The 21,535-nt window shown below is 37.1% G+C and overlaps 3 protein-coding genes across 3 annotated transcripts; 1 reads left to right on the top strand and 2 right to left on the bottom strand.

Moving 5' to 3' along the window:
• Positions 1-5,439: 5,439 nt before the first annotated feature.
• Positions 5,440-8,151, bottom strand: LOC108571747 (polypeptide N-acetylgalactosaminyltransferase 3-like). Its single transcript, XM_017933859.1, has 10 exons — positions 8,015-8,151; positions 7,704-7,813; positions 7,455-7,635; positions 7,217-7,386; positions 6,973-7,140; positions 6,771-6,870; positions 6,280-6,689; positions 6,061-6,203; positions 5,683-5,949; positions 5,440-5,614 (listed from the first exon to the last, which is right to left on the bottom strand). The coding sequence occupies exons 1-10, from the start codon at positions 8,149-8,151 to the stop codon at positions 5,486-5,488; spliced, it is 1,815 nt and encodes a 604-aa protein (XP_017789348.1). The 3' UTR covers positions 5,440-5,485.
• A 1,232-nt stretch (positions 8,152-9,383) lies between these two features.
• On the top strand, positions 9,384-15,112 carry LOC108571746 (protein transport protein Sec31A). Its single transcript, XM_017933858.1, has 14 exons — positions 9,384-9,542; positions 10,024-10,236; positions 10,313-10,635; positions 10,705-10,802; positions 10,886-11,131; positions 11,209-11,502; positions 11,580-11,948; positions 12,022-12,139; positions 12,220-12,525; positions 12,609-13,744; positions 14,252-14,326; positions 14,385-14,627; positions 14,718-14,789; positions 14,867-15,112. Exons 2-14 carry the CDS (start codon positions 10,034-10,036, stop codon positions 15,053-15,055), a joined length of 3,672 nt encoding a protein of 1,223 aa, XP_017789347.1. The 5' UTR covers positions 9,384-9,542; positions 10,024-10,033; the 3' UTR covers positions 15,056-15,112.
• Positions 15,113-15,554: 442 nt separating this feature from the next.
• On the bottom strand, positions 15,555-17,968 carry LOC108571812 (integrator complex subunit 10). Its single transcript, XM_017933954.1, is given in 8 exon segments — positions 15,555-15,725; positions 15,727-15,987; positions 16,061-16,225; positions 16,301-16,617; positions 16,695-17,202; positions 17,275-17,518; positions 17,593-17,660; positions 17,750-17,968. Coding segments are annotated over 8 exon segments (1,890 nt in total). The 5' UTR covers positions 17,906-17,968.
• Between the last annotated feature and the right edge of the window lie 3,567 nt (positions 17,969-21,535).

Genomic DNA, 21,535 nt, shown 5'->3' with positions numbered 1-21,535 from the left:
CCACAGACGACGAGAAATGTAAAACTGCGCTACCAAAGATTGAGACGATCTATAAAAATTGTAAAAATGAAAAGGATGTAGGTAAATTGGAATATTAAAGTCTCTGTAGAAAAATGATCGCCCGAGGAGACGAAGAGGGAGGACAGAAGCCGATCGCAGCGATCGAATCGGCTGCCGGCGTGGCGGCGTAGCACTAGGTGGCGATTTATCGGCACTTTCTACCTTGCACCGACATTCACTGCAAGTAGCGCAGGTGCATCGGTGAGCCACGCGGTCAGGAGATCCTCTTGACCTTGGTAAACGCGATCGAGGAGGAGCGGTTAGGCCGAAAGCCCGAGCCTCGGAACATCTAGCTGTTTTCCTTCCCAAGGAATCTACGAAACGTTTGCTCTCAGCACCTAGGCGGTGACGCGTGAGAAACGATTTGCGCTTTCTAGCGTGGAATGTCGACGATCTTTCGAATCATAACAGCCTCCCTGCCAACCTGTTAGAACTCGCAGTCCGTGATAAGCGAAACCGATAAGAATCAGAATCGTCTAGAAAATTGCCGATGCAAAAATGGTAAAACGACGGAGGAAAGGCGCCATCAGCATCGGGACTTTGATAAGACGTTGAATAATAATCGCAAAAAGGTCGTCGATAAAGGTGAAACTTTTCGAATGTATTTATCTAGCGAAGCTATACAGAGAGGTAAACTGCGAAGAGATTTCCCAAAGCTGGCAGCCGGCGACAGAAGGAGAGAGAGAGAAGTAGTCTGTTTGATCGAGTAGCATGAGAATGCGCGCGACGGGGAATCCGTCGACGAAATCCATTTTAAGAGCGAGTCGTGGCGATTTCGTAAGGAGATCGATGCAACGAGCACGTCACGAGGTGTGACTAAGCTTCTACGGCGTATAGATACATCTCTCTGGAGCATTCACGAGACGGAGAGGATCGCGGGCCCTGTTTTTCTTGCCTCACGCGCGTACACACGATCCTCGGCCTCGGATGGCCTCGGACCTCTCTTGCGTTACACTTTTGCCACGCCCCGATCGGACGGACAAGCTCATCGCGAAAGTGAAACGCAATAAAGGAGCCACGCCGAGCTCTGGCGAGAGTGTATCTCTCGACGCAACCGTGAAACGCTCCGAGATACATGCCCGAAGAGAAGACAGACAGAGAACGATGGATCGAGAAGGAGATCTCGGATCGTCAGACGCTCTCCTCGCCGCCTCCAACAACAATCCACTTCAACCTGCACCGATTTCACGTGTTAATTGCTGTTTAACTTGTTCACTGGGAAAGACGAGTTAAGTTGTCATTGATTAGCCAATACTTGGAATACGAGAATTTATTTATCCAGGGATTATTCAGTTTTTATCGCACTGTTGCGCACGTATTTAATGCGAAATAGGTACATCATGTTCGTATTTGCAAGAACCAAGATGGAAGTAAGTGGTTACCATTTTCACTCTTGTTTAACACTAGAACAACCGAATTTACTATATTTTTTCCCTTCTGATATTTTATTTATCAGGTGTGCTGCATAAAGAACTTCGAAATTAGACTTATTAATGGAAAATAAATTGGTATGTATAATTATTTCTTTCTTTCAACAAGTAGGAAATCTGAAATTCGTCATTTTCACTGGTGTGGTTGATCTAGTGTTAATTTCAAACTAAAGACGTCCGAAATTTCTGTTCGAGAGACGAACCCAGTTAACAGGTCAATCAGTCTGCCTTTAGTTTCTGCCTGCAAACCATCCATTACGCTAAACAGGAAAATCGTTTCCTCGCAAAAATGTTCCACCCATTAAAATTCTCGCGGTCGAAGTAACTCCTCTCTCTCTCTCCTTCGTTTTTTCTAAATTGTCCGACGTGGATATCGTAACGCAGCCTCAGAGAAAAACTCGCGAGCAGCCGCCAGTTTCCACGCTAGGCAATAATCCGTCGACCAGTTCCCCCACTGGCAAAAAAGAAGCCGCGAAATTTCTACGGGGGACGAGTCTATCCGCGAAATCGCCGCGAGTTCTCACGTCCGCGCCACGTTTTTCGATCTCATCTCGTTCCAGTTTACACGCGTGATTTCACTGGACACTCCGCGCGAACAGGTCAGCCCGATTCGAATTACGACAGCCTGTTGTTACGAGGCGGGGTAACAAGAGGAAAGAAAAGGAAAAAGTGAAGAAAATACAAGTCCACTTCGAAAACACCGCTAGAAATTCAGATCGTTCGATTTCGAGATTAGACGGCTCCCCCTCCCCGCCTCTTTCTCCCAATCATTGTACATACACTTACGTGTTCAACGAATCAGATTAGCAGATTATAATATAATATAATATATGTACTTGTACCTATAGCTGCTAGAATTCGAAACGAGGCTCAATTTAGTTAATCGATATCGTCATTAGTCTCTCTCGCCTGTCGACGAGATAAGGAACAGTCTTTGGAAGAAATATCAGGAGGTCGTGAATTGAAGCACTACATACCGATTCATACAGTAACGTCCATGGTCCAATGCAGAATTCTTCGTTTTTCAATTAGGATTGAGTCAAAGCTGAGGTTATATACAGTCCTGAATGAAGTTTCGTGTTTTTATCATCTCAGGTTTCTGTCCATATACTCGAACATGTCAATTTCGACGTCTGATCAATTTTACAACTTCCCTATATTTCTTCCATCGACTATACGTTACTTTCAAGAGCAATCTCAAATTGTACGTTCAAACTCCCGAAAGCAACTCGCGATAGTTTTACTCTGAAATGGACACGTATCCTTGGAACAAACTGTCGCAAACTCGTGGACAGGTGGACAATTTCACCGAAAAATCTCGCCTAATCTCTTCTGTGGAGTAAAAAAAGGTTCTCTCGGTAGGGAGAGAATGGTGTGCAAAAGGGACGAATTTTTCATCGATTTCCAAACACGGGGGTGACGTTTCCGCGCGCGTTCCAACCCTCCGCCATTTTATAGTCAGCCGCGCGCGCGCGCGCGCTCGAGGTGTAAATAAGTGTACGAAGCGAAAGAACTACCGCTCTAAGTTTTGATACGTAGTCTTTAATTCTAAGTATAAACATAGAGATCTATATGCAAGAAAAAATGGATAAATAAATATAATATATACGTATGCGTGTGTGTGCGTGTAAATCGTAACGACGATTGTGATTTCACTGAGGTTACCGAGTTATACGTATTTACCGTTTAGCCACGAATGCGCGGCGCCGTCAGCCGACCAAGCTATCAAGCGCTCGTTACCTTTGTAGAACCGTTAGCTCGTAAGTTGTGCGCAGGTGTCCACGCTCAGTTCTATTTTTTTTCCCTCCTCTTTTTCACTGTTCTTTCTCTTCTTCTCTTTCTCCCTTCTAAATAGTCAAATTCGAGGAGGACCACCCAAGTGTTGCAAAAACGAATCGAAGGTGTCGTTCCTTCGTTTCTGTTTCCCTTCAAGAGATTATTTCGCACGTCGAACTTACGTGTCTCTCTATTGTATTTTCGTTTTTTTTTTTTTTTTTTTTTTTTTTTTTTTTTTTTTTTTCTTTAATCGTCGATGATCTCGTTGCACGAAGAAAATTTCGTTCTTTCACGCGGACGATACGCAAGACGTTCGACGCGCTCTCCTAACTTCTCCGACAAGCGACAGACAAACGAGAGAGAAAAACAAAAGGAAAAAGACACTGCTCTTTAGCCCCGTAGTCGCGCGTCCTTGTAGAATATAGTGGTGACTGTATATATGTTCATATGTAATATTCGATTAACGAAAAAAATATATAAATATATATGTATGTGGATGTACACACACACACACACACACACAGAGGCAGAGAGAAACGAACGTACACGTGGAAATTTATTTTAAAACGAAACTCTCGTCTCGTACTTACTCTTGCGTTTACTTTCTCCGCTCTCTCAACGCGTTCCCAAAGCGCGCACCTCTCCGAACCTTTCATTAAACTCCCCATTTTTGCGTCCCTACGACACGTACGTACAGTTGCTTTTCGGCTAATTCTGTCTGAAGCTGTTGGAAAGGAATTCCTGAAAATTCGAGATTAACTTGTCAAACGTGACAAGGGTTCGATTCGTTCGTAATCGTTTAAAAGAATTCGTACAATTAATTTTTGATCCTGTCTCTCGAGAGTTGACAATTCACGGGAACAACGGTAGGTTTCACACAGATTCGACCGGTCAGAAATTCAGGTTCTTCGAAAGATGGTCGCGTTTCCAGAAAATCAACGTTCCTCTCCCCCCCGCGCTTCCGTTGAGAAAAGGACTGGCAATTAACGTGAGAAACGACAGGTTGTCCAGGGTCATAGGTGTGTGAGAACCGGAACCCAAGATGAAGACGTGGCCGCTTGGACAAACTGTCCGATGACTTCCAAGACGAGTCTCGTGATCTTGATCGAATCGTTGATCGCGACGAATCTCCTTCTCCTCCTCCTTTTTCAACCCCTCCAGCTCGTAAATCTTCCGGAGGATATTTACATTTTTTTTTTGCCAGGTAGAACATCACCTAAGGATATTTATAGGGGCTATAAACCTTCATGCTCTTTTGCACACATACACCGTGAACACGGGTTAATGCAATTTTCTTGCGCATTAACGACACCACTGATGAGTCTATCTTTCACGTTTATCGTTGGAATTCGAACGAGCGTTGAAAGATCGCCGCTGTAATTCGAAGAAAAGATGTTTTGCTTTTGAAACGTGGTGTTCCCACTTCGTGGACCGTCGTCTCCCTGTTCTTGCAGCGATACCGATCCATAAATAAAGGCTCACTCATCTCAGCCAAACTTGGCCTGGAGGTGATCGTATACCGAACGAACAGGGAGACTAGGCCGCTTCGAGCTAAGTGGCTTCTTGGCCTCGCCGAGGACGTGACTTTGACCCAGATATCGGCAAACTACGCCGGCCAACCTCTACATTTTCAATCGAAATCACGCTTGAACTGGACCTCTGGAAGAGGCCCGTATTTTACTTGTCGCTTGAATTTCAACGAGATTGCACGGACGGACACGGACGATCAGATGGAATTTTGTGAACTTGCTGGTTGGGGTCGAAGTCTACTTCGCTATCGTACGTGCAAAACGTGGTGGCAAAAAAATTCGCGTAATCCTGACGGCCACGTAACAACCTTGGTGACAACGACAATAAAGATGATTCGTCACGTGTAACCTTAGATGCTCGGTGAATCACCGACTGTGAACAGCATCTTCTCCGGAATTGACAACAGCGTATTACCTACTTAAGGAATTCCTATATCAGCCTGGAAAAAACGCGCGCGGCGCACGTGCGTCCATTCGAGACGCGACGCCAAATCGTTCTTTTGTATTTACGATAGAGGCTGGTGTGTAAATGATCAACAGTTTCTGTATAAATCTCACGTACGTTTATTTACAGTCGATTGAACATTTTTTTAAAGAAAGTGCTTCGAAAAATATAGGTACAATGGTTCTGTTTTGATGGTGTGCTCGTTGCTTTCTTGGCAGTGTTAAATATGAAAAATACTGGTAATTTTATTTCCAAGGGATTGACTCCAGTAACCACTTCTGATCGACGTTTCTCGTGCAGGCTGCTATCACAGGACCCTCGCCGTTTTTTGATTGTAGGCACATTCCGGAGGACACGTGTAGAAACGTTTTCGTCTAAGAAAAATTCAACTTGTTACATATTTCTTCCAATTTGTTGATAAGTGTGAAAAAAAAGGACGTACTTGTTCATCGTACTGCCACTTTTGTTTATTGTGACCGCTGCATGCCATTATTTTCACTTTCGGTGTCTTATGCTGAGTATCGTTCTCAGGTGCATCCAAGCAGACACTCTCGTCAGTCATTATAACTCCGTCTTTTGTCATCACGAACATTTGGCTAAGTATCGGTCGCAGCATGCAAGTTTCAAGAACCGCGTATCCCGAAGGCTGTGAATAAGTTCCTTTCGTGGTTGGTCGCATGATGCATTTTTTCGATGAATCATGCACGATCTAGCACGTGTAATAAATTAAGTAATTTAGAGCTAATTCACCGTATAATTTATCGGAACTAATTTAACCGTCACGTCTGTTACACAACGGTAATTTAAAATATTTATTTACCCGTCCGAAAAAACGGTCATCTTTTGGGAAAAAATGTTCTGGCCATATATTATCCAGATACCACTCGAAACTCTTACACTGCAATTTTTTACGTAACGCTAATCTAGATCGAACTGGTTGCTTATCCCTTAATCTAGCTGCCTCTAAAAGGAAACGCACAAATATAGTAGCATATTTAATTCAATTATGAAACCAGCTACTTAACTCTAGTTCAATTACCTGCGTTAAACTTGAAATAAAATTCTGCCCATTCGTCCATCCACACCAAAGCCACTCTGGCGAGATTACCGTACAAAATCTCTCCGACACCACCTGGAAAAGTGTACGGGGATGATTTTCGAAACAGGTGACCTACGTGGGAGCATGGGGCAATTTCTACGCTGCCACCACATTGCCATACTCGAAATGACAATTCTAAATTTTCTCCACCCCAAATTTTCATTTGATCATCGTAGCTGCCTAGCTCAAAGAAATAATCTCGGTTCATGGAAAATAAGCCTCCAGCCATAGCGGGAGTTTTGAACGGTTCGACAATATTGTCGCGTCTTTCTTTAAATAATCGACCGTTTAATGCTAACCACCGAAAGTGCAAATCCCAGTTAAATGCTCCCCAATGTAGCTCGAAAGATCTATAACGATACATCCATAAATTTCTTTTTTAAAATACTGCAACTAATAAAAATGATAAAAGCAATTATAATATATCTCACCGAGTATAACTGAAAGTGTCGTCGTTTATTATATCGATAACGGGTGATACGACTCTTGTTCTATTTTTAGCAACGGCTTCAAGTAAAGGTTCCAACCATCCTAAAATACATTAAGAAAGATATAGTAATATTTTAAGTTCCTTTTAATTGTTTTAAGTAGTTAATGTACATTATAAAAGTAGTAAAAAAGGAGCTTACCTACCAACCGTGCATTCGCAGTGTGCATCCAGAAATGTGAGAACTTCACCTTTGGCTTCATTCGCACCTAAAAGTCTCGCATTCACCAGACCTATTCGGTTCCTAGAACGAAGGACTTTAGTGGGAACTTTTAAATTCTTTATATGTTCATCTAGCGCATCCTTCAAAAAATCTAACAGAAAAAAATGAAAATAAATTTAACGCAGAAATGAATAAAGATATAGAATGAATGAAACATATTTTTTTACCTCTGTCACTATTATCATCAACAAAAATTATTTCCTCTAATAAATTCCTTGGCGATCTATCGATAACGCTGTACACAGTCCTGAGCAACGTACTCCAAGCTTCATTATGGAAGACGATAATTATGGATGTTTTTGGTAAGTTACTCAAATTTGCATACCGCGTTATACACCTATAATCGCTAAGTTAGCTTCCGTCGATAAAATACCGACAGTGCGTAAAAACAAGTAAGAACATTACCCCTTCCTTCTGACATCTGGCAAAGATCGATTTAACGGTATTCTGTCACTAGCCATCAAATTAAACCGATTAATTTGAAAAAGTTGTTGCATTTTGTAAAAATCTTTCGCTGGCACAAGAACTGGACCACCGTTTTTCCCCTCAAATGGACGTGGATCAAACATATTTTTATTAATCAGATCTGAAACCACAAGAAATGTCGTAAAACAATATGTACAAGCGCGTCCTATTATTTCGTAATTTAAGTACCTTTCGTAATGTTCGGTGTTTTCAAAGGATCCACAGAGTCTCCAATATAATGACCCACTACTACGTGTACTCCTTTGCGATCTATGTAATCTCTTTGATTGTCTAACAATCTATAGGTGAAAAAGAGAACGTTAATCAAAACACGAAATTCATTGAATTCGTTGTAGAATCGTGTATACCGACTGAAGCAACAGGTGACATTAAAAACCCTACTTCAATTACTCTTCCCAAAGAAAGCAAGCATGTGCGCAATTCTTCCATAGTGCTTTTTAAAAGAGTTTCAACAAATTTTCACTTTCGTGATCACTTACCGCAGTGAAACGTAATCGTCGCGAGGATCTTCGGCTTCCCGTCTTTTCCATGGCCAAACGAAAAGTATTCCCATGAAGAGTACGATAGAAAGAACGATTGACCATGTACGACATGGTTTTCTTAATCGTGGCCACATCGTGATCCTCGTCGTAATGAGCGCTAAGCTTAACTAATTTTGAAAATAATCCCATTTATCTCATTATGGAATAGTTAGCCGTTATCGTTCAAGTCGGACTTCCGTTATCATATGCTTCACATCCCGGGTCATCGTGAGAAAATGTTCCGACGTCTACCTTGAACCGGGAAAAGTTACGAAAGCTTTGATGAATATCAAGTATTTCTACACACGTAGCACTTGTCAACAAAAATTTTTATTCAATTTTTTATAGAAAAATGGTTTAGTTTATAGTTTACCTGGATTTATATCAAAACTGCAACATAAATTTTACCGGTGGAGCACACGAGGTGCGTGAAGTAATTTCTGACTTCTATTATAAATAAACGTGAATCAAAAGAAAATGATATCCCTCGACAATTTTACATGATGAATATTGTGCTTTAACAAAAAGATACTATTTCACTAGAGAAATTATGCTTGTCACCTAGTACTGCTAAGGTATAATTAAATTAAAAGACGATGCACGAAAATTACCCCGTACATGCTTTCACAGAACCGACAACTGGAATGAGCTCCAAAGAGTTAGGACGCTATGTATAAGACAGTCCTGTATCAAAACAATTCGTAGCCCCACGCCTTATACTACGCACATACTTTTTAGGAAAAGGTTTGAATTAAAAAAAGCATTACATCTTAATTATGTATTTTTATTTTTAACACTGAAAAAAACCTTAACTATGATTGTAATAAGAAAAACATACATAGGTGTTATGCGTCGCAAATTCATTTTCGTGCATCTTGTCATATATTTCACATTTCTGATCAAAAGCCAGCGTTCTACGCAGTTTGTAAAATACAGATAAATTTAAAAAGGCTGATAGCCAAATAAAGGTTTACACATATTCGTAGAATGATTACCGACTCCTAAGTAAGACATCAATGGAAAAATTAACAGAATTAAAAGTGTAAGTTAACAACTAAAATGAATTTATGATTTTACGTAGGTTTTAAAACTATCATAATGTTGAATATGTACATATAGAGAAACGTCATGTTACGGTCTACTCAAAGGAACTGCTCCAATTAAGAGTACTCGTTGCAGAAAGGTCTGTTCCATCCACTTGTACAATTATAGATTAGAAGTAGTATTAAAATTATCAGCGGACACGTAATCGAGAATGCGTCTAGTGGGAGAAATACTTTTCCTACTTTTTCTCAGCATATAATCAATGAGAACGAATCATCTGAGCAGACCGTACTAATGTATTACGAATACCGAAGAGGTCAGCACTATTCCCTACGTACGGTTCGCCACGTTGGAAGAAGTTGACGGCTGACCACTTCTTGTTTGACATTAGAGATTTATTTCTATAAAATACACTTAGTTACTGTTAATTGGATATATTAAGGTGAGAAAACGTTACTTAAATAAATCGTGCATTTTTTGTTCTATGTGAAATGAACTGCGTAGGGTATATATCACATGTGTTACAATTTGATAGCAATAGGTCGCTGAACCTTAAAATCGAGTGTAATACATTTACAATATTATCATTCTCATTAATTAAGTTTTTTTATTATAGCAACAGTATTAATTCAGAATTTACGTTCCAACTGATATTCGTTTCGAACGTATTTATCCTTTTTAACAGTGAAACTTTAAGGAAGCATATGACATTTTTTAAATATGTCTCCAAACTTCTCTGTTAATATTTTTGTATAAGCTTATTTGTAATAGTTTCCTTAATTCCGAAAAATATAATAGAATACTATTAAGCAAGCATAAATTCATAATATGCTCAAATATTCCTACGCATTATTTTTTTTAATTCCATACAGAAAGTCTGAAAGTCTCTACCTATTAAAAAACACAAGTAATTTGCCTCTCAGGGAACCAAGAATGAAGGTAAAGGAGTTACTCAAGACTGTTAATGTGGCATGGTCACCACCTGCCCAACATCCTATACTATTAGCTGCAGGAACTGCAGCTCAGCAACTTGATGCAAGTTTCAATACATCTGCCAGCTTAGATTTGTATTCTTTAAATTTACAACAACCTGGATATGATTTGGAACTGAAAACCAGTATTGCAAGTGACCATAGGTTGGGAAGAAATTCTATTTGTGCATACATACAATCAAAAAATTAACAAAATTTCACACATGTATGAAAATTTTAGATTCCATAAAATAATATGGGGCTCATATGGTAATAATCCAGCTGGCATAATTGTTGGAGGCTGTGATTATGGCATGATAAAGATTTATTCAGCTGCTGAAATGTTAGCCAATGATAATAATAATTTAATAAGTAGTCCAGACAGACATACAGGTCCAGTTAGAGCACTTGATTTTAATCCCTTTCAAGCAAATTTATTAGCAACAGGTGCAACAGAAAGTGAAATTTATATATGGGATATTGTGAATACAAATACCCCAATGACTCCTGGACCTAGAAGTCAACCATTAGAAGATGTGCAACATATTGCTTGGAATAAGCAAGGTTGTTCTATAATATTTAGTGTTAAAATATTTATACTTTAATATCAATAAATCTTATTTCCTTTTACAGTACAACACATTCTTGCCTCTACATTTTCACAGCGATGTGTTATATGGGATCTAAGAAAAAACGAGCCAATCATCAAATTAACAGATGCAAATTCAAAAGTAACATTACTTATACTCTATATCTTGGCTTAATCAATGTCCATTTTTAATATTATAATTTTTATTTTTTAATATAAATAAAGGTAAGGTGGAAAGTGGTTCAGTGGCATCCAGATGTTGCAACACAATTATGCCTAGCATCAGAGGATGATCAGGCTCCTGTAATTGAATTATGGGATTTGAGATTTGCAACATCACCCTTGAAAACATTCCAGAATCATCAACGTGGAGTTTTGTCAATTGCATGGAATCCACATGATCCAGATCTGCTCTTAAGTTGTGCCAAAGATAACAGAATATTGTGTTGGAATCCTAATTCGGATGTACCAGTATGTTTAATTAAATATTTATTATTCATAGTAGTGAAAGAATTCCAGTAATTCATTTTTATCATTTTACCACATAGAATGGTGAAGTAATTTGTGAATTAGCACAAACAAATCAATGGAATTTTGATGTCTCATGGTGTCCAAGGCATCCAGGATTAGTAGTAGGAACTAGCTTTGATGGGCATGCAGCAGTTTACTCTTTATTGGGAGGACAGCAACAACTATCTATAGAAACATCCAACAAAATTGTAGATTCCTTCCCTGGGATGGACCCCTTCACACAACCACCTCCTACAGTACAGACAGAACCAACAGCTGTCTTAACAAAAGCTCCAAAGTGGTTGAAAAAACCATTTGGAGTCTCTTTTGGTGTGAGTGTCTATAGATTTTGATATGTTATGTCGTTAGATTTATGACTCCTTTTATGACAACAGTCAATTCCTTCTAGTTTGGTGGTAAATTAACAGTATTTGAAAATGGACCTGTAGATCCCAATCTGCCAGCAAATTCAAACAGAAGAGTGATCATATCACAAGTAGTCACGCAAGCAGATTTAATTCAACGTTCGAACGAATTAGAGGAAGTTCTTAAAACTGAACAATACAGTGATTACTGTAAAGGAAAGGCTGACCGAACTACCGATGTACATAGGAAAAAGATATGGAATTGCGTGGGTGCATATTTTGGTGAAAATGTGACGAAAGATATATTAGAGTTACTAGGTTATAACGTAGAAGCGATGAATAATAAGCTAAATCAGTTCGTGTCCCAGGATGACATTAATAATATTACAGAAGGAGTTGGTAATTTAAATAACGTAAGTTTTCTTTAGTACTATTTAAAGAGAATGTACAAAAATCATTGCATATTAGAAAGTACAATTCCTGTAGGTGCTAAATGGGAATGTTATCGATGGAAGTGCGGCGTTTGACGCTATTGCACAAGAATCTAAAAAAGCATCAATGGTTACTTCAAAAAATAACAACTTACAATTAAATGTATCTGATGGTAATCTTACAATTACAAATTTAAAAAGCTTAAAATTTCCATTATCATTAATTAATGGCCGTTGTTTTATTTTAATGCAGATGAGGATGGGCTTATAACTCAAGCAATCCTCTTAGGAAATATAGAAGCTGCTGTGTCCTTGTGCTTTGCAAATAAAAGGTACGCAGATGCAGTCATTCTTTCAATGGCTGCTGGACCCGATTTGTTAGCACGTACCCAGTACCGATACTTTTCAGAACATTCTGGTTCTCTCAATTCTCTTATCAGTTCATTAGTTAGTGAAAATTGGGCTGATGTTGTTAAAAATACTAATATAAATTGTTGGAAAGAAGTACTGATAGGAATATTTACTCATGCTAATCTGCAGGAGCGATCTACTCTATGCGGTACGTACGTACTACGAAATAAATTTTGCAATAATTCAAAATATATGATTCCCAATTTTATTTTTATTTTTCAACTATTACAGATATGCTTGGAGATCGTTTAGCATCGTCTGATAATTCAACGCTCAAAGAACAAGCTCAAATATGTTACATTTGTTCTGGTAATTTGAATAAAATGGTTGAATCGTTTAATGTTGAAATTCAGGAAGTAGTAGAATTAGTGGTTATAATGCAAAGAGCATTAGAAATGCAAGGCATCAGAGACGTACAAATAGAAGGAAGAATTGCTAACGTTTTGTCTCAGTATGCCGAAATGTTAGCGGCAGAGGGAGATCTTGATGCTGCATTAAATTATCTTGGAAATAGTCAAGATGAAAGAATCGTAATGTTGAAGGATCGCCTGTGCAGAGCTTTGGGATACATCCAAGAATCAAAAGCCATGGCGAAAGCATCGATGCAAAATTATTACGATCGAACGAGAACGCCAATGCAAGCTGTACAAAATCAAATGCCAGCTTTACCCGATTTTGCGACGAAACAAGCAAGACCCTTCGTCGATCGAAACGTTGTCCCCGCGGCACAATCCTTTGTACCACCTCCAAATCAATTTAATATCCAACAGCAACAACAACCTTTTGGGTTATCTCCACTTCAGCCACCCCCACCACCTATGCAATATGATCAAACACCCAATCCGTATACCTCATCATCTATGTCTCAACCACCTCCTCCACCTCCACCTTCAAGTGGATCCAGCGGAATGGGATCGCGACCGTCTAGCGTCGGACCTCAAGCAAGATCAAAATACATAATAGATCCATCTGTAAAATCTAGTTCAACGTATGGACAATCTGGTTTTCCTCAGCAAACATCGCCATATAATAATCAACAAATTCCTTCACTACCAGGCTACCCTTCACCAAATATGTATCAACCACAAGTTCCTGCATCTATAAACGCTTACCCTGGACAAAACTTTGCACCTAGCCCAAAAGAAGTGGAACCCTTTAAACCAGTTCAGTCCAATGTATTACCACCATTACAAAATCCACCACAGAATCAAATGTATGAACCGATTAGGACGATGCAACCACTTCCACAGACGCAAACATATGGAAGCGAGAATGAACCACCTATCGATCGCTCTGTCATGTATCAGCAACTGCCTCAACTCACTGGATGGAACGACCCACCAGCTGCCAAACCGTCTAGAATACAAGTACGTATCATTATATTTCTTTCGTATTAGTATACGGCAAATTATGCGATAAACTATTAATTAGTTGTGTGTAATAATTTGATACTTATGATATATGTATGTACGGTCAAATAATATAGCCAGTACTGGCATTATACACCAAAAATGAAATGTCTGCGGAACATGCTGGTACCAGGATATGGAAAGCAAAATATTCGAAGAATTTGAAGGTAGACACCCACAAAAGATTGAGTGTTGTTTCCAATGTTTCACAATTGCTATTTATTTTTTACCAAAGTATATTGTTCCCCCTCGTGTATTTTAGCCGATCGCGAATAACAATTTCGTGTGATATGAAATTAACCAATACAATGGTGTGAAATACACGAACATTTTTCAACTGCTTCATACAAAAACTGGAGCCGTACGACATTATATTTTACAACTCGTACACATTGCTAATTTTATTGCTAAGATTAATAAAAAAAAAGTATTAGTTTTAAGTGTAACAATTAAAATACTTTACAGCCAAAACCAGACTACCAGCCTCAAAATCCGATTTTGCATCCACTAAGAGGAGCCATGCCGCAACCCGAACAAAATGTAAGTCATATTTAATTGTATGAAACTATGAAGTACTATTTTTTTTCTTGCTTTTCAGATGTTACCCGAAGACAAACTTTATCCTACGTCACAGTCGCCTTACAATCCACAGCAATATAATCCGAATATTCCAAATATGGGTCCCCAGTATGCCAAACCAATGGAGCTCTTACAACCAGCAGCAATTGTTAGAACACCGGAACCGGAGAAACCGAAAGCACCGATACCGGAACAACACGTGCATTTAAAAACAGTATTTGATGAATTAAAGAGTCAATGCTACAAGAATACTAAAAATCCAGTAAGATGATCCTTGATTTTTAGAAGTATAATAAACTTTATTATAATACAATCGAAATTACACTTTTAATTACATTTTTCGCTTTCTTAGCATATCAAACGAAAAATAGAAGATCTATCCAAAAAACTGGAAGTTTTATATGATTGCCTTAGAGAGAATAAAGTATGTATACTTTCTTTACATTATATTACAATCAGTCTCGAAGTATGACAAATATATTTATTATGTATATTTTATAGTTATCGCAAAACACTTTACAAGCATTGCATCAGATATCACAGATGATACAAAGTGGAAACTATACCGGTGGCTTAGGTCTTACCACACAATTAGTGTCAGGTCCAGATTTTAGCCAGATAACTTCTTTCATGCCTGGTATTAAACTATTATTGCAAACTGCCCTTATGATGAATCTCTATATTAGATAGAATGCAGTATACAAAATGTACTTATTCATTTTTATAATTTAGAATTTTTATAATCATTCATGCCCTTATTAAATGAAGTATTTATGTTGCATTAACTTTCGATACTATCCAATGCGATAAAAATAGTTGCAACTATTTATACATAAACTTTATGGCTTAATTGTATTATCAACAAAATTATGAAGTTTATAAATTTACACTTCAAGATGGCTTATTACGATTAGATAACCGTACATTAATTATTCCTGTACAATTAAAAAAGAAAAGCTCGTTATATAAGATACATGTAAAAAGTAGAGAAAAATACTCGAACAGAGAAAGCATCTGAAGTGTTCCCGCGAATTGTTATTCATTTTTTTCCTTTTAACGAATATATGTATATATAAAATATTAAAGTTGGCTTAAGAAAAGCATGTGTATATTTTTAAATAAAAAAGTTATATGATAATTTGTTCAGATTATACATTAAATTTGTTACTGAAACTGAGGTCGAAATGATTTATTGAATGATTAAACTGTGTAATATAGCGGCTTTTTCATTGATAATAAATTTTTGTAATAATTCATCTAGTGGGTCGATGCCGTCTCGGGCAGCTTGTCTATAATATTTATATATAGATATATTATAAATATACATATAAAGGTATGATGCTTAATACATAATACGACGTACTTTGTAAGACTCCAGATCCCGTGGCTATATCTAAAGATACACCACCACCATGTTCTGTCCAAAGATATGTCAATTCTTCTAAAATATCTACACATATAATGTAAGCTTGAAATAATGGATAAGAGAAAGATCCACGATTGGTAATCCTTTCCGTAATTGTAGATAAGGTACTAGCTTCTTGTGGCCAATCAATTTGCATTAATACTAATGCATGACCTATAGCTAAGTCTCCAACACCACCGGGTAAAGAGAAGTTTTCCTACAGTAAAATAAATACAGTAATGTAAAAATCGAATGAAAAATAGTCTTAACCATCATTTTATCTTAATTACCTTTATCGCTAAAAGAAGCAATCGGCAACAATACTGTATAACAGGAAAACGTGCAAGAGTCAAATAATGTAAATGCCTTGCACACGGAACTGTTACATTATGAGATACTTTCCCACAAATTGAGGGTAATGCGCTAACTACTAAAACTATATACTCCAACATTCCCTAAACAAGATATGATGTATTTAAGAGTATTTTAAGGGCAGAAACATAAGAGAAAGATAAAAGTATATAATGTACCTTATAATCTTTCAAGAAAAAACATGTACTTGCTAAACGAAGATGGGCAGATAAACTACCTGCTTCTTGTGATAATCTGGCTAATACTTCGTGATGTAAACCCTTATACATAGCTAAATCTGTTAAAAATGAGTTCAGCCACGAATCTAATCGAAGTTGCTGATTTAATTTCCCTATTTCTCTTTGCAAATAATCACTACTATGTAATAAGTCCCATAACTTCACCGCTAATGCCAAACCATTACCGCTATAATCACCGTCGCTAGTTACTACGATTCCCCCATTATCTTCTCTTTTACGTTTTTTCAATTTCGGTTCTAGTCATAATAAAAACGGTTGTGTCAAATTATGTATAATAAAATCATAAATTATTTATACATATATTATATCTTACCAGTTGGTGAATGTACACATTCTCCAAATGCTTCTACCAAACAGTACATGGTTTCATCATTATTAATAAGTGCATTATGCTCATTTAATATTCGTAGTAATACCACAACAGTACACATTAATAGTTGCCTAACTACCAATTCTTCACATAAATTTCCTGAATGTATAACTGCATATTGATGCAACCTTTCACAATAAGTATCTCTATTCCAAGTTGTAGAGAATAAACTACTCAATTCCCACCCTAATTTTTTGCCAATTAATTCAACAACTTGAAACAGTCTATCCCAGGGATGTTGAATTTGATTATCTTGTGGCTGTTGTATATAGGCTAAATAAAATTCTACTGCTTTACAAAGTAATCTTAAGCTAAGCCTTGGATTTAATTCTACTGGTGCAGTACCAAGAAGTGGTAGTGCATCACAGGCTAATAATTTTCTGAAACCATTTACTGCACGTCCTGGATGACTGTGTTTCTCAGCAGTAAGAAGAGTTTCCACTAACCGTGGCTGGAAATACAATAAATTGAAAAGAACATAATCAGTACAGATGCTAGAAACATGTCAGTTAAAAGTACTTACTCCATGAGTGGCAATAGTTTGAGGAAATCTACGTAATAAAAGAAGCAGCAATTTACAGTGTTCCATTGTATCTTCACTATGATCAGCTGTCATAATGAGTAATCTGTGCTGAAGCTCTTGTGGTATATGTTGGAACATTTGACATAAAAATTCTGCTTCTGGATCACATTGTTCCAAACGAAGACAAGCTGTTACTGTTTCTATTTCTTTCCATATATCACGATCATCTGGAAAATTCTGAAATCTATTTTTACATTTAAACAATTGTTTGCACGTACGTAGATGATTTTTACGTTATTACATAGTTTGAACACTCACATTTCACTAAAACATTTTGCTGCTTCCTTCACATTTTTCGAAAGCTTTTCTATCCGGTACGCTTCGAACTGCCAAATAAACGACGTAAATTATTATAGAAAACTGTTTGTCTATTAATTATAAAAATGTAAACTGATAAACATTAAGTGGCATTAACCTGAACTTTAGCACTATGAGGAAACAAAGATCTAGCAGTAATTAGCCAGGATTTAGCTGCATAGATATCAACCGGTAGTGCATCTTTCGCCCGCATAATTAGGTAATCTTCTTTGGACAATTGGTTATTATCCGTGCCGGATGTTTTCTCCAACATCTTTCAAATTATTTAAAATCTACAGGAGCAAATTAAGATATCTAGTACACATCGTATTGTTGAGAGAATCATTAAGCGTCTGTAGATGGCAGTATAATGCTTATTACGCTTTATAGACAGCTAACCTCACAGACGAGGTACAGAATAGACTTATCATTTTATGGGACTTTATGTCTAACGTTCTGAAATACCGATCGTATAAAAAACCAGAGATTTAGTTGCGCTTTTTACGATAATAGAGCGGTGAGTTTAGGAATGATATACAATCCAACGATTAAAAATAATAAAGTCGACAGATGTAAAAAATTCTCCTTTTTTAAATCTTCATCTAAATATATTGCCCGGCAAAGTAAATTTGAGGCTTCAGGCGCGCTTTCAGGTCTAGAAGAAATGGGAGATACAGGAGAAGTTGTGACGTTTCCACTGTTAATCAACCAATAGTGATAGAATAAGTCTATCGCACTTACTCCTACGACTTCGCTGATAGTCAGCCACTCACGATAGGAGAAAAGATCGAGAGTATCATCGAGAGAATGAATATTGTTTAAACAATGAGTTTTTGGCAAAGGACATGGACGTGGTGTGTAAAGGAGCAATAAATTGACTGTAAAATTGTGTAAAACAATATTGGTATATTGTAACATTTTGTAAAATACATTTTGTACAGTTATCTTGCAATAAATAATTATATTTCTTCATTGTTCCTGATATTGAAATCCTTTTCTTCGTTCCTGTGGTGGCCTGAAACTTCACTCTCTAATTTAAACAAAAATTTAAAATGTTATTTAACAAGGAGCACTATTTATTCTTCAATTAAAGAACTTGAAAATAAAACAGAAATTGTATTATACTCTATCTGTATTATTAGTAACGTTAAGTAAATTAAAATTGATTATAAGTATCAATTAAATATAATAGGGATGACAAGGATAGCACTAAAGCAACGAGTTAGACAAGGACAGAAAAAAAAATGGCAGGCGAGACTAACACCATCTCGCGTCTGGTGACGCGAACTACGATTTTTTAATAGGATAACAGAATATAAACAGAGGTGTTAGACAAAGATAGCAACAGTGTGCGACAAGGATAGAGAGAAAACGCTTCCTATTGGCCAGCGGGCCGCCGAGCTCCACCTATCAGGCCCCAGAATAAGTCGATCGATGAAAAATCGTTAATAAATCATTAATTAGGATGATTTTGCCTACTTTTAGAATTGAAGAATGAAGTACGAACCTTTAGCAACTTTCTCATTTAGTTTTTAATGCACTAGACCCTTCCAATAATTAGTTATTAACAATTTTAGTACGTGATGTCGGGAACGATACCGCATACCGTCAAGCACCTATACGATTTTTCATTAATTTCATAGCTTTCTACTAAATTCTCGTGCAACTAACTGTACGCATCTGAAAGGCAACTCCTTTCGCTTAATTCTTATATAATTTTTATTAACATATTCGGTTTAGTTTAAGAGTTATTAAACATTTTACGGGAGCGTCACCTATTGATCGTACTCGTGTATACCGGACTGTTATAAACAATTATTAATATCTAACAAACCACACCACTTATGGCTACCAAACTTATTTAAGAATATAAACGAAAGTCCATTCTACATTCTGCATGCTCTACAGTGCATAATCAGTGACGCATTTCTATTGAAATAACGAAAATATGTTACGATGGTATATGACGGGTGCAATACTCTCCCGTAGAATGTTTAATAACTCTTAAACTAAACCGAATATGTTAATGAAAATGTAACGAGAAAGTAGCTCATCGAATAGCCTTTCGAGCGCATGTATGGAAGTGCATAAAATATTTGTGCAAAGCTTCAAAATTAATGAAAAACCAGAAGAGTGTGCGGTATCGCTGCCGACACTCTGCACAATAATTGTTAATAACTAATTATTGAAAGGAATTAGTGAACTATAAACTATATGAGAAAGTTGCTGAAGGTCCAAACTTCATTCTTCAATTCTAAAAGTTCACAAAATCATTGTAATTATGGAGTTATTAATGAAAATGACGGAAATGTATTACGCCTGAATACGACGAGCGTAATACATACCCATATAATGTTTAATAACTCCTAAAGTAAACCGAATATGTTAATAAAAATTATATGAGAAAGTAGCCAAAAGAGTTGCCTTTCAGATGCGTGTAGTTATATGCACGAGAATTTAGCAGAAAGCTATGAAATTAATGAAAAATCGTAAAGGTGCTTGACGGTATGCGGTATCGTTCCCGACATCACGTACTAAAATTGTTAATAACTAATTATTGGAATGGTTTAAAGCATTAAAAACTATATGTGAAAGTTGCTGAAGGTCCATATTTCATTCTTCAATTCTAAAAGTTCACAAAATCATCCTGATTATTGAGTTATTAACGATTTTTCATGGATCGACTTAATCTGGGGCCTGATAGGTGGAGCTCGGCGGCCCGCTGGCCAATAGGAAGCGTCTTCTCCCTATCCTTGTCGCACACTAGTGCTTTCCTTGTCTAATACCTCTGTTTATATTCTGTTATTCTATTAAGAAATCGTAGTTCGCGTCACCAGACGCGAGATGGTGTTAGTCTCGCCTGCCACTTTTTTCTGTCCTTGTCTAACACTATATCTTTCCTTGTCTAACTCGTTGCTTTAGTGCTATCCTTGTCTAACCCTATTTCTTTCCTTGTCTAACTCGTTCCTCTAGTGCTATCCTTGTCTAACCCTATTTCTTTCCTTGTCTAACTCGTTTCTCTTGTGCTATCCTCGTCTACCGCTATTCGTTTCCTTATCTCTCTTCACTACTGCTATGCTCGTCATCCCTATTACATTTAGTTGATACTTATAATCAGCTTTTAATAATGTAGTTAGTAAAATACAGTTTCAGGCTTATTTTCAAGTGCTTTAATTATACAATAAATACTATTTCGTGTTAAATAACAATTTAGATGGTAGTTTATAATTATTGGAGGTCTTAAATAAATAAAAAGCAGATTGATTTATTAATTTCGCATTGAACTAACAATTTCATGCAGCAGATTAAGTAGAAATTGTTTATAACTCTTATTGGAAATTGAAAAATTAATATTCTTTTCGTATGAATTAAACATTGCGCTTTAGGTCACGTCTGGAATCAAGGGAAGGTCTTGAATGTCAGGAGAAATAAAGAAATGCAATTACTTATCGAAATATTAATTATTTATTGTAAGATAATTATACTTGAGCAACAATCCTGTGGTGAGGCACTGTATGAATGTAGTAGTGATCGCACGGCCTAAAAGTGAAAACTATTTATGCTTCTTGTCCAGAACAAAGTACATAAACGGAGAACAACTCCAGGAAATATACATGCAGGGTGTTTCATTTTAATCAATCCACGTAAATATTTCTCACAGTATCCGTTATTCGAAGTTACTTAGAGTGGTACTCCTTAAAGTAGAGATAAAATTCATTGGAATTTTTTCTGTTTTACAGTTTAGTAAGTAGCAACATATATTGTTCCAAATAATTGTTATCGGGGCTGGAAAACATTGTCACTGGCTTCATACTTAACATCGAATGGTATTTCAACGGGAGGAATATTAGAAATCACGCAGTTTATCATTGGAGCAGTTTCATCAGGGAGTTCTACAAGAAGA

Source organism: Habropoda laboriosa, unplaced genomic scaffold (assembly GCF_001263275.1).
Source record: "Habropoda laboriosa isolate 0110345459 unplaced genomic scaffold, ASM126327v1 scaffold99, whole genome shotgun sequence".
Taxonomy (NCBI): domain Eukaryota; kingdom Metazoa; phylum Arthropoda; class Insecta; order Hymenoptera; family Apidae; genus Habropoda; species Habropoda laboriosa.
The sequence above is the reverse complement of the archived record's forward strand: the minus strand, read 5'-3'. Positions and strand labels throughout refer to the sequence as shown.